The sequence below is a fragment of the Drosophila virilis genome, chromosome X (assembly GCF_030788295.1).
Source record: "Drosophila virilis strain 15010-1051.87 chromosome X, Dvir_AGI_RSII-ME, whole genome shotgun sequence".
NCBI classification, from domain to species: domain Eukaryota; kingdom Metazoa; phylum Arthropoda; class Insecta; order Diptera; family Drosophilidae; genus Drosophila; species Drosophila virilis.
The window spans coordinates 21,896,653-21,909,867 of record NC_091543.1 but is presented as its reverse complement, the minus strand read 5'-3'; the positions used below and the strand labels follow the sequence as shown (position 1 = coordinate 21,909,867).

Here is a 13,215-nt window from a genome sequence, read left to right as displayed (position 1 = left end):
CATCAAATGGCCGCAATGTGCCTAATTACTCTTCGCCATAAACTGTGCAAGCGCTACGGCGCCAGGGACCAGTTCGCCAGTTTACTGAGCTATTCAAAATTCGAATGCAGCCATTCAAATTACGCGCCTGCATCATGCAGAGCTGGTCAAAATTGCAATAAGTTGGCAGCACTGCTGATTACAGTAGCTCTGGAAAATATCGATAAGTCGATTGGCGATTCTTATCTTGTATACGTACAACCGTGCCGGCTGCAGCACATGTTTTGATTCAAATTGTAAATTTAATCTTCTCATAAAATGGGTGGACATCACAAGAAGAATATACGTGCCGAAAAGGCAAAAGTGAAATTGAAAGGTGCCAAGCTACCTAAGGGCCTTAATGTGACCAAGACAGACTTTAAGGTGCGCAAAATTGAAATACGCGAACAGCTGAAGGAATCCTACCTGCCAACAAATAACGGCCAACGCCAATTGAATTTAAAAGAGGCTCTATCCCGACTAAAGCATCACAACCTCAAGTTTCGCACGGATGCACTGCGCAATGTACGCGACGCCGTCAAGGCCGGCCAAGCCAGTCATCTCATCGGCCATCTCAATGAGCTGCTGCAGGGAATTGCCGCCGGCGCATTGGACATGGAGCGCGATGTACGAAGCGAATCGTATAAGACACTAGATGTGCTACTCGAGGCGTTGCCAGTTGACGCCGTTGCGCCATTCTTTCACATTATTGCCGCCTATTTGCGCTGTGCCATGACGCATGTGCAGCCAGCTATACAGGAGGACTCGCTGCTCTTGTTGGACGTGCTGCTGCAGCGCGTGCCATCCCGCCTGCTGGCCGAACGCAGTGCCAGCACCATTATCAGTAACTTTATTGACATGATATCACGGCAGCGCCACGATACCCAGCACACCAATCGCTTGCTAACTGTGCGCATAGGCCAGGGTCAGGGACAGGGACAGCTGACGACCATCAAGTGGCGGACCAAGGTGCTGCTGCGCCTTCAGCAAATTCTCAGCACGCTGCTGCAGCAAGGCAAGAGCGACAAAAATGCCCGGCCAGCAGCACGTGTCGTCCACTATAATGCCGCGACGCCCCAGTATTACAATGTGGTGCGTCCGCCGTTAATCGACAGGCGGGATTTGCACACCATTCTAGGAGAAAAAGCACGCAAAGCCGAGGACGAGCAGCTGTTGAGCTATGTGGAGCAGCTTATGCCGCTATTGCACGACAACTGGATGGAGGTGCGCCCACAACAGCTGCAGCAGACCCAGCTGCTCAATGCTGATGCCGCGGCCAGTTTGCACGTGCTGCTGAACATCATGACACAGCTGTGGCAACTTGTGCGCCAGTACGAGAGCACGCAGCAGGAAAGCACGCACGAGCTGAGCGACTGGATGCGGCGGACATATGCAGGCAAATTTGCACGCATATTCCTCAAGGAAGGCAATTATCCGTACCAGCAAACGCCCATGGCTGACAGTCTGAAACAGAAAAAAGGAAAAAAGATGAAGGCACCAGCTGCTGGCGGGCAACTGTGCATTGCACAGAACCTGAGCCTGGTGCAGCTCGTTTGCTACTTCTGGCCGCATCCTGATAGCGAACAGGGCGACGACTACGGTCCCCTGCTGCACTATGTAAGTCAATGCTTGCGCCAGTTGCACACATTGACCACAGATGAGCAGCTGCGTCTGGTGGCCGCATTGCGCGCCCTCTTGCTGGATAATGGTGCGGCACTGCTGCAGCTTCAGGCCCATCATATGGGCACTGTGATGCAGAACTGCATTGACGCCTACGTGGGGCAGCAGTTTACGACACGCGAGGGCGTTGCCACAAAGGTGCTCAATCTGCTGTGCCTGATTGTGCAGCGCAATGAACTTTACAAGGGCTACGGCGGCAAGTATCAGTTTACGAAGTTTCTCGGCTATCTGCCCCAGCTGCTGCTCAAGCCCAGTGTCGCCGATGTTACTTTGACGGCCATGTCAACGCTCTGCCGCCAGCAGAACGTTGTCTTTATGACGGCGCTCATGGATAGTGCGTCCGAGGTGCTTGCGAACATTGAGCAGCTGCTGGTCACAGGCGACTTCAGCACGGAGGAAAGCCGTTTCGAGAACCAAAGGCGCATATTAAACTTATTCTACTATGCCCGCCATTTTGGCGATCTTGCCAAATTGCAGGCAACTCTCCAGGAAATGGAAAATAACGCATCCGACCGCGTGGCCAACTACCTCAAGTGCATTCTCAGCTACGATTGAAGCATGTCAGATGCTGCTGAATGCCAACTCTTACTAAACTTTTAAATTGTAATAGGCTGGAGCCAACCAGCCTACTCGCAGTCCATGCTTGTAAAATATTCTAACGTTCTATTCTATGTAGTTCAACTGCCTTTTCTAGACAATGTATACAGTCAGGCTGTTTTCCTAATTATAGATGGGCCTTAAAAATTAAAACAATATCTACAACCTAGCGTATTTATGACGCATAATCAATGCTGATATTTAGCTTAAATATATAAGTACATAAATTTTAACAGAAAAGTTATCTGATCAAATAACCTTATGTAGAATTACGATATAATTCTGATGTCTGTCCATAGAATGTTGCCAAAGCATTAAAAATATAAACATACAAAATTAAAATCGGTATTGATGAAATTCATTCAATTCACAAATCATTCATTTGTTTATATATGAAATGGCGCCCAAGTCGAGCCAAATATTCATACATTACTCGAGTAACAAGGGCAGAGCCTTTTAAACATTTCATAAAGATCGGACTATAAGCACCGACTCTGTTCAAGAATACATTTCCCATAGTTAAACGGTTGTATGTATAGAAGATAGCTAGAATGTTTGCAAAGGTAGCTCCGCTCCGCGAGATTCAGAGAGGATTCTCTGAGCATTAAAAATAAGCTGCACTTAATTAAATCTGCCGACAGCTAAGTAATTTCCTTAATGTAGTTAAAAGTGTCCTAGTATGTGAATTTTGTTATTTAGAAATTATAACTTAACAATTTATTATATAAAAGAAACTACTATCAGATATTCAATTAGTGGGCTTCTGTTTTTTCTGGGGCTTGGGCTTAAAGCGATCCAAGACGGAGCGTACGGGTTTTGGCGTTTTGGCCTTCCCACTTGACGCCTGCTGCACATTGTCGCCGTCATCGCCATGCTTGTGGGAGGCGATGAGGCCCTGCTTGGCCTTGCGCACCTCCGAAATAAACTCCTGTAGAGGAAAATATTTTTGATTTATAATGTGGAAAGGGAACGTCTTAATTCTACGCACCTTGCGCTGCAGATCCTTGACTATTTGCTTGTTGCGTGCCGCCTTAGCGCTGCCGCCACGTCCCTTCATTTTGTGGCGCATTTTCATGTTGATACGCGGCGGTTTCAGGTGGAAGAGCTGCCGCTTGGCATCGACCTTCTCCTGTAGGGTGGGCGCATCCACTCCAGTTATTTCATTCGGATCCAGTGTGATCAGCTCGGGTGGTATCTTCTCCAGCAGTGCGTGCACCTCGTGCTCGCGACGCTGTTTACTCGTCTCGTATGGATTATCCTCGAGCGCATCGTAGTTGGGCTCACCGGAGCCCGGCACCAACAGCGACTGAAAGCCATTTGCCGTGGAAACCCCCAGCACATCCTCATATGGACAGAAGCGCATGCCATGCACAAAGGCATCACAACGCTGGCGCAGATAGGGCAGCTTATTGCTATTTGCAGTGCCACCGCCATGAAGCACATCCGTGTAGGTCTCCAAGTAGGTGCCCTGCGAGAGCGCCAACATGCCGCGCTGCGATACTTCCACCTCGTTGGCAGGCAGACGGAGACGAAAGATCGCCAGCGGCGTTTCGTTAAGATTGCGTAGATCCCACACTTTCACCATTCGGTCTAAGCCAGCGGTGACCAGATGCACACCCTTGGGATCAACTGTGAGCGCTGTCATCGCAGTCGAATGGCAGAGCAGCTTGGCCAACGGTTCTCGAACTTTGGGCGACCACATGGAGACAACACCCTTGCCGCCACCGATGCAGAGCACACCGTTGCTTGGATTGTGACGCATGTGGCGTATGTCGCCAAGGCCCGTATTGAAATTGCCGACTAGCTCACCAATTGAGACATCGAGCCAAGATGCGTATCCTACACTGTTGCCAGCGGCTAGCAAAAAATGATAGGGCAGAAAGTCCAAGCGATTGACGCGCGACAGCCGCTTAACGCAGTGCAGTTCAGTGCCCTTTTTGTCATAGAAATAGACCCATTCCTTTTGGGCTACCGCGTACATGGTGGGCACGTGCAGCCACTGCACATCCGATACGCTCTCCATCACATTGAATTCGCAGTGCAGCTTCTTGGTCACCCAGTCAAAGGCAGCCACATGACCGCGTCGCCCGCCCAGCAGCAAGTGCCTTCCATTCTTTGTATAGCGCATGGTGTACGGCCCAAAGTCGAGCTTGAGCCTAAAGTGTTTGGCCGCCGATTGCAGATCAACATTGGCCGCAATCTCCTCTTGACGATAGCTGGCAGTAATCTCCTCCTCATCAGCTTCCAGCTGGCCGGCCGTCTCCTGTAGCAGCAGCTCTGTGCGCGCTGCCTGTTCTGTGGCATACTCCAAATAGATCTCCTTGCGCTGCTGCTTCTCTTTGAAGTGGCGCGTTTTGACACCCCGCGAGTCTACGGCATCGCCACGTGAATACTTGTCTAACACTTCCTGCGGAATCTTTTGCTTTTTGGGGTGTTCAGTAGCCGCCGGCCGCTTTTTGTTGTGTAGCTTTTTGTTTTTGTCATGCGACTGCATCTTAAGAAAATCACCTGTGAACTTCTGTTGATGTTTGCGTTTTAGTTTGGCTGGTTTCGCTTCGCCGTCTTCGGATTTTACTGCCGCGGCATCAAAGTAACGAGTTGTCGGCTTTTTGCGCCCCTTTGGCGGTGTCTTCGTCATCTTGATTTATGCGTCGAATGGCCTTTAAACAAAACACAATCTTTCAAAGTGCACAGAACCGCACAACACAACGTGCTCGTCTTCAGCTGGCCGATGCGAGCTATCGTTTTTGTTATCGTTTTCGTTATCGGTATATCGGACTGGCACTAATTGGCTCATGGGGCTGCCAACCTGTCAAAAACCATATCAAACAATCGAAATGGAAAAGAGCCGCGAAAAGACTCGATAGTTTTTAAATTTAAATTTTATTACAATTGCACTGTTAAGTATACTAAGCCAAAAAAAAAAATTGAATGTGCTTGAAATTAATGCTACAATTAATACAATGAAAGCGCATCAAAACGCATTTTAGCGACAAAAAGTAAAATGCTTTCAAGACGCTTTCAACTAATCATATGGTGCAGTTATAACTTATTTTGGTATTTTCGTTGAGTATTCGTTAAACGAATTTCATGTTTGAGATTGAAGCCACATCAGTCTATAGAATTGTTGTATCAAAACATGCCCAAAATGGAAACAATAGTTACAAATGAATTGCAAACTCCAAACTTAATAGACACGGCCATAGGGCAAAGTAGTTGGATAGTAAGGCAAGGGCATCAAAAATTTGCCGCCAAAACGTGGCGCAGATTGCGCCGACTCGCTGCTGGACGAGAACATTGATGTACAGATTTCGGCTCGGTGCAGGCGACTGCTGCTATTCGACGTGCTGGCAGTGGTGCCAGCACCAGCCAAGCCCAAGCCAGCGCAACGCCCCTGCTGGCGTCGACGTGTCCGAATCAGCGAAAAGATGGCCACAATCACGGCCACCAAAAAGATTGAGCCCAGTATACAGAATGATATTGCCAGCTTCGATATGGACAAACACAGCGTGCCCTCGCCCACCAGCGGACGCACATTCGGCACATAATCCTCCACTGCAAGCAAGCAAATATGTTAAATCAATGCACAGCCCTATCCAAATCCTACATACCACTCATATTATAGCGCCGATCGTAGCGCAGACGATCCACTTCGATCTGTGGCGCGGTCACGGCCAATGAGTTAAACACTTCGATGCGCGCCAGGTGCTGGTCGGCGTTCAGCTGCAGTTGCTGCTCGGCGAGGCGACAATTGAGCTGCATGCGACCAAGTTAAAGATTTGGTTAGTTGACACAGCCACAAGCCGAGCGCAATTTAACTACTATTATATATATATATATATTGGGCAACTTGTGCTGCTGTTCCTGCTGCCTGGCAAGTGCGGGCTGCAGTTCAGTGCATTTTGGTGCAATAACCACATTAATTAGCGGCGCCTTCCACTCACACACACACACACACACACACACACACACACACGTAAAATTGTATACGCTCCGTTGCACGCAGAAAAAACAAACAAAACGCAAGCAACAGCAAAAACACTTTCGTTTTCAATGCAATTAATTAATATGCATTCCAGGCCTTGTCTGTTACTTAGCTAATTTTGCACACACACATATAAGTATTATATAGATACATATATATATATATATATACACTACTCACATTCGGACACTTCCCTTTGCAGAGCTGCACGCCGCAGCTGACGTGCAGGCGCTCGCGATCAGGAAACTTGAAGGCGGGAAATGTTGCCATGAACGTCCGCTCGACCAGATCTTCCTCGTGCTGCTTGGACCAGCCCTCCTCGGCGGGCTTGAACCTTGTGTGCAGCGCCGGCATTACCTGCAAATGTTTGTGTTTAAGTATTCGTATTTAATTGTTATCTTCGGATGACATCGACAAAATTTTGATCGCACTGCGAGAGAGAAACTCTTCGAGCTTTATTATTGCTGGCAAGCAAATTAAGTACATTAAAAAAAAAAAAAACAATTATGAAATTAAATTTTATTTAAATAAGCAAAAGTAAACTCACATTCAATTTACATTTTCTGTCAGATGTGCATTCTTGCAATTTATCTATATGCTGGAAATTCTGTTTCCCATTTTCAATGAAATTAGCCTATTATTAGCTTCTCGGCAATGCATTACTGTTTTCCTTGGATTTTTACAAGTTGACCAAGTGCAGATGACATTGACAGAATCATAATCGACATCATATTAGACCTCGATCCTAATCAACCGTCAAGTCAATATAGCCATATCTGACTGTCATTTTCTATGCAACCTATTTTCTCATTGTCAAAGCTATCGTCATTAAGCTTTGCATAGGTCCGTCTTTTTGTTGCAAAGGAATCATGTGGCTTATATCAACATCGAGCTACTATATAATATATCCCCAATGGAAAATCGGTCGAGTTTTCGCTTAGAGCCATAATTAACAGAGTTGGCAGCTCGACGTCTAATGACTAATGACTAATGACTAATGACCTTCTCTAAATATCGAGCCGTAAATATTGCGGTCACATCCACCCTCACCGCTTCTAAGGTCACAGTTGAAAGCCTGCACTGTGGTTTAGAATTTTTGAGCGACCAGCAAGAAAACTCTGTTCGACTGATTTAATCGGTAATTGTACTGTGAACAGAGTATTACACAGTCGGCTACACACCAATGTGTGGGGCTACTCTTCTTGCTGGTGAAAATCATTTCAATAATCGAACACAGTTTGCATAAATTATTCAAATGTTTCAACTATGCCTTAGGGTTTTAAGAATGTTTATATATGTACGTATATTTAAAGCGAACCCGAAATTGAAAGTTCCTCCCAGCATTAGCTAAGCACTTGGCCTAACTGAGTCCAGAGTATAACTGTTCGCTAAGTGAACCAGTTTCTGTTGACCCTTGTCGAATGTGGGCACTGTTTATGGCCGCTTATACAATTGTGGCTGACGACAGAAAACACTTCAGTTGCAGTGGCAGTGCCACCCCGCACTCAACTCACACACGTGCATTATTTGGCCACTTCCGTTGCGAGCAACGGTAACAAAAGCCATAAGCCAAGTTCACGGACAGTAACAACAACAACAACAACAACAACAATGCTGCTCAGCTTTGAACTCTGTGTGTGCCAGGCAGAGTTGCCAATTGAGCTATTTCTTTTTAGCTACATTTGGCTAGCAGTAAAAATGCTGAAATTCTGGCTATTTTCAAACGAATTTAGCTATTCTGATAAGAAGAATCCATTTTATTAGTTCATAGAGCATCTCAATAGCAAAATGATTTACATAAAACATGGCCAAGCAATTTAAGCGAAGCACTTAACCTGCTTCAAGGGAAACAGCGCAAAAAGTGGCAACCTTTTGTCTCTCTCAGCTTGATTCAGCAGTTTTTAGCTATTTCAAACACTGAATAATAGCTACTTTTTCATGTTGACAACACTGGTGCATAGACATATAAGCGTACATTAGCCATATATGTATGTAGATGGTTGAGTATGAAATAAGAGCCTCATGTGATTTACGTCTTGCCATTGTTGCTGTCTGCCACTTGTACTTGCTGCATGCCACAAGTTGCAGCAGCCGCTACCTGGTTTCAATTTACATACCTCAAGAGCACGTGTGTGTTTTTGTGAGAAACTTAAAACAATTACAACTATAAACACTAGCAATACACAATTTGCAACGGAAGTTCAAATCAGTTCAAAGACACATCCATTTGGCTCTAGGGCACAGCTGACTGATTTCACTAAATCGAAAACTGACCTAGGTTTTTCTTCAAACAGCCATAAAAGCCAGGCTGGCGCATGGTTAACTTTAACCAATTTAATTAAATTAAATTAATTAAATAAACTCAATAAAAGAAACATAATAATAACTCTATCAACCCTACTGAAGCTTTTTCGAATTGAAACCAAATCAGAAAACTGTCATCAGAAGCGAAACAAACCGCCTGATAAATAAACCAATTTCTTAAATACTCTTGTAGAACTAAGGCTTACAGGGTATATATGGAGAATAGTAAGACTATATATATATATATATATATATATATATGTGTGTGTGTGTGTGTGTGTGTGTGTGTGTATCTTGAAACACAGCTAAATCTGGCTGCCTTTCAGCTGATTTCATTAGAAATTATTGCTATACTAGTCTATTCTAGATTAGCATAGTTAACGAATAGATTCCCAGTTTGGGTCAAGATGTCTTGACAAATCAGAAAGGTATTCTTATAAGACTTTTCGACAGATATATGCTTTGAAAGACGGACTTAGGCGAGGCTTTAGGACAATAGATTTAAAGCTGAGACAGACAGACGTGTTTATATCAACTCGGCTGTTGATGCTGATCAAGAATATATATATATATAGTACGGTTTACACATCTACCGCTAAAAACTATAATAAGCAATTAAAAGTAAGCTAATCTAGGCATCTGGTTCTTATAGCTTGCGATTTTAGAAAAACACATCTCAAAAATGATTTCAGTTTTCTTTTTTTATGAGAGTAACAGGACACGAATATAAGCCAGACACATTATATGGCTCTAGCTGATCAAGAACATATATACTTTGTAGTCTAGGAGTAGATGCTTCCTTCTGTCTAGTAGCATGTGTGCCATATAGATAGATCGGACAAGGCATTGAGCCTACGCCCAAATTGGGGCCTGGAGTTAAGACCAGCTCGGCTTATTTGTGTATTGTCATTTGCCATTGGCCAGGCCTGCACCGTTTCGAGGGTGGGTTTTAGGTCAGGTGCATTCGTAACGTGTAGATTTTTGTAGGTCACATTCTGATCAGAAACTGTTCTGCAGCCGCAGAATGTTTCACTTTTCAAAGCAAAGCTCACTGACCTAGAAGCCATCTCTGAGCCAAATAAATAATCCAAGCTGGCAACGGGTGCATAAATTATTTGCAAACACAATAAAACTAAACGTGAAAGAAAACGAAAATGTGCTCAAACGGAAGACAGCGTCGCAGCGCGTTTGGCGGGGGACGATGGATGGTGACGGGATCGGAGACGGAGACGGAGACGGAGTTGGGGCACTGATGGGCTGATGGGTTAGCATTGTGACGAACAATAAAACAAACATAAAATGCAAATGTTTTCTTGGCTTTGCCCGTGTCCGTGTCCGTGTCGGTGTCCGTTAAAATAAAAATACAAATTAAGCCGTGTGATTTTTCTTGCCAGCCAGCCACCTCACAATGGCCAAACAGCAGCAGAAGATTTGTTTGACCCATTTTCTGTCATGACATGTGCACAAAGCTGCGACGGCGCCGACGACCAAATGCAAATGCTTTTAGCTTGGCATTGCTATTGCTATTGCTAATGCTAATGCTAATGCTATTGCCTTTGCCTTTGCCTTTGCGGGCAGCCATGTCAAAATGTTAAACGCCAAATATACATATCTATGTGTTCCACTGTTGGCTAATTGTTGTGACCTCCTAATTTACTCAAGAAGAACTGAAGAACGCTTGGCAGAGCCAGTGCCAGTGGCAGAGGCAGAGGCAGAGGCAGAGGCAGAGGCAGTTGCTTTTAATGGCCACTAAGCTGCTTGGCTGGGCAGGCGCAAAACGCAAACGCAAACGCAAACTGTTCTAACGATGCGCGCGTAATTACGTCTAACCGTTTTCGGTTTTGACTCGCTGCTGACGTCAGTGCTGGTTGAGTGTTGTAATAACCGTTATATTTAATGATGCGCACCAATTGCACAACACTGCGACGACAACAACAATAACAACAGTTGCTGCTGCACACAGGACTGGCGTTGCCAGCCGAATCACAAATTGCACTCACTTTTGCAGTGTTGGTAAAATTGAAAGTTTTGCCAATCAATCGATAAGCAACAAAGATTCATCTCTAAAGCACATTCAAATTATGTTTAATTAATTATTTGTCTGGCCAGCGTCGTATCGCAGAATCGTTCGCAAGTTATGCAAATTATGCGATTTGTTCAATTTGATTGACTCACCTGCTCGTCTATGGGACAGCCGCGGGCGTCGAGCAGCTGCTGTGTCGACTCACCCAAGCCGTCGAGTGCGGCACAGTCCACGACGCGCACACCAATTGTGCCGGGCACTATGGCGCGCACAGTTAGAGTGGTTGCCACGCCCACTTCGACAGAACCGGAACCATTGGGGCCGCCCAGCTCAAGCCAAATGCGTACACGCGGCGTATCCATATGATGCGAAGCATGCGCAGCTGCAGAGGACGCGACAACGGCCAAAGCACGCATTCGTGCATTGCTGCAAGAGATTTTGAGGACAATTTAAAATTGAATTTGTTTAACTTTCAATGGCCGCATTTCCACATACCGATCTCGTCCGTGCAGCGGCGGCAAGGGCATGCCCATGGCCTTGGCAGGCAGCTGGCAGCGCACAGTGCGCAGAATGTCGGTACTTTGGCGCAGTTTCTGTTCCATTTGCAGCATGATGCGGACTGTGTACTCCATGCTGCCATCTGGCAGCGGCTCGGCGCGAACACCACAGCCAGAGGTGGGCACTCGCAGCGCTATCTGCGTGGCATCCTGGCCGCGTGACCGGCACTCCAATGGAAAGTCCTTGGCATAAAGCAGGCCGCGAAATGTGCGACTCAATGTGAGCTGCATGTCCAGCAGCTCACGCGTGCAGTTCACCTGCAACATCTGGATTTGCATTGAGCCGGCAGCTGGAGCGGCGGCAGCGGCGACAGCAGGTGTGCCCAAAGCTGTTGCAGATGCGGCTGCTAGAAACACGCCCAGCGCGATTGCCGTTCTGGTTGCCCAACCAGCATGACACACAAATTGCTGCTGCTGCTGCTGTTGCGGCTCCACTTGCCGATGCATCAGGCCGATAAGAGCGGAAAGTGGCAGGCGACTATGCGACTTGCCGCGACGCCGCAAGAACATGTTTCCGATTTTCCAATTTCCCGTTGCGCCCGACGCGGGCAACTGGCAACAGTGCAACCGCAAATGATGCCACTTGGTCGCGTTGCCGTTGCCAACACCTGTTGCTGCCACTTCTTGTGGTCGCTTTTTGCTGCCAAGCTCTTCGGCGACGTCAACGTTGCTCTTAATTGGCCTGGTCTTGAGAATCTGGTCGCGTCTGCAAAATGAGCAACGTCTTTGGCCAGCCGCCCAGGCCTAAGCAACTGAAATGAAAATTTATATGTTACAAACACAGCAAAGCAAATTAAGGCCAATTTGCCGCTGGTCAACGTGCAACTGGCCACCGGCTGCCACACATTTGTGCTTAAATCTAATATTGGACTGGGCAAAAGCGGGTCAAGTTTGCATTTGTCAGTCAAATCAAATAAGCCAGATATTGCAGCAGCCATCAAATAAAGGCAAATAAAAGCAAACTTAAGCTTAAATCAACATCAACATAATGCGTTTGCAACTTTGCGTAATACTATTTGATTTCTGTTTGTTTGTTTGTTTGTTTATTTATTTATTAGCTGCTGTTGTCAGGTGAAGACGGTCACTTTATTAGCCATATTTTGTTGTTGCTGTTATTGTAATCGCCACAATTAGCCGTTCAAGTTCGAAAGTAAAAACATTTTATTGAAAAGGGCACAGCCAAAAACCCGCAGACACATTCGTTTCACCTTGACGAAAACAAGGGAAAAAAAAAAACAAAAAAAAAACCGAAGGCTCTAAGCACATCCTTTTACTATTCAATAATTTCATTCTTTTATTAAGAATATCACTTTGCTAGTTTTAACTTAACCGCACAGAAACACAGAAACAAAAATTGTAAAATTAATGTGAGTTTAAATGCTTACACAATATCGCGTCAATTACAAAATTTTCTATTAGTGCTGCAGAAGACCGCAAATTTAAAATATTTAACTAACGGTAGCTACGCATGCGCGCACTTCACACGAAAATGCAAGAGAAACACACAATAACAATCAGAAGACGCAGAAGAAGAAGACGAGAAAAAAAAACAGCTAACGTATCCAACACGGGCGGCGACAATGCTCCGGCACAAACGCACGCTACCAAGTGTGCAAATCAAATAAGCCGCAAGCGCCAACGAAATGCACTGTGTGGCGAATCGGATGGCCAAGAAGTTGGCTAACCGCAAGCCCCAACAATGATGATAAAACGAAGTGAGTAGAAGACGCGACCGTTGTTGGTACGCATGCTCTGTGATTTGGGCGCCAAAGCGAATTTGGATTGAAAGCTAACGGAGCTGCCAACTTGGGACAGTTTGAGATCTATGATTTCCGATAACAGTTGCAAATGAATCGATGAATCGTTAATCGCAATTAACCAAAATATATAAGCACTTAAAAAAACAGTGAAAAGAGAGTGCTTAATATTTTAGCAATAACTTTTTCGGCATTTTCACTCAAATCTAAGTAAAGCTATATTCTAGCCAAATAAATTTTAAAAAATTTTAACTGGGAATATATCAGTGATTGCTGTTATGCGATAGGAGCGTT

The 13,215-nt window shown here is 45.5% G+C and overlaps 3 protein-coding genes across 4 annotated transcripts in view; 1 reads left to right on the top strand and 2 right to left on the bottom strand.

Moving 5' to 3' along the window:
* The first annotated feature begins 222 nt into the window (after positions 1-222).
* LOC6631888 (testis-expressed protein 10) lies at positions 223-2,892 on the top strand. Its single transcript, XM_002055453.4, has one exon. The coding sequence runs from the start codon at positions 298-300 to the stop codon at positions 2,251-2,253; it is 1,956 nt and encodes a 651-aa protein (XP_002055489.3). The 5' UTR covers positions 223-297; the 3' UTR covers positions 2,254-2,892.
* Positions 2,893-2,977: 85 nt separating this feature from the next.
* Positions 2,978-5,038, bottom strand: LOC6631890 (uncharacterized). The gene is made up of 2 exons (XM_015170928.3): positions 3,284-5,038; positions 2,978-3,223 (listed from the first exon to the last, which is right to left on the bottom strand). Exons 1-2 carry the CDS (start codon positions 4,931-4,933, stop codon positions 3,044-3,046), a joined length of 1,830 nt encoding a protein of 609 aa, XP_015026414.2. The 5' UTR covers positions 4,934-5,038; the 3' UTR covers positions 2,978-3,043.
* Positions 5,039-5,171: 133 nt separating this feature from the next.
* cyr (cypher) overlaps positions 5,172-13,215 on the bottom strand; it is a 43,348-nt gene continuing 35,304 nt past the window's right edge. The window contains exons 1-6 of one of the 2 annotated variants that reach the window (XM_002055456.4): positions 12,550-12,992; positions 11,103-11,916; positions 10,760-11,033; positions 6,461-6,637; positions 5,907-6,051; positions 5,172-5,850 (exon numbers count right to left, since the gene is read on the bottom strand). In XM_002055456.4, the coding sequence (XP_002055492.1) occupies positions 5,483-5,850; positions 5,907-6,051; positions 6,461-6,637; positions 10,760-11,033; positions 11,103-11,674 (1,536 nt within the window). In that variant the 5' untranslated portion in view covers positions 11,675-11,916; positions 12,550-12,992 and the 3' untranslated portion in view covers positions 5,172-5,482. Of the gene's footprint in view, positions 5,851-5,906; positions 6,052-6,460; positions 6,638-10,759; positions 11,034-11,102; positions 11,917-12,549; positions 12,993-13,215 lie in introns of those variants that run through there. The other variant, XM_070207477.1, reaches the window with a different exon arrangement.

Coding starts and splice junctions, on each gene's coding strand:
- LOC6631888 (XM_002055453.4), top strand. CDS start 298: ATGGGTGGACATCACAAGAAGAATATACGTGCCGAAAAGGCAAAAGTG.
- LOC6631890 (XM_015170928.3), bottom strand. CDS start 4,933: ATGACGAAGACACCGCCAAAGGGGCGCAAAAAGCCGACAACTCGTTAC. Junction 3,224..3,283: donor TCAAGGATCTGCAGCGCAAG/GTGCGTAGAATT, acceptor TTTCCTCTACAG/GAGTTTATTTCGGAGGTGCG.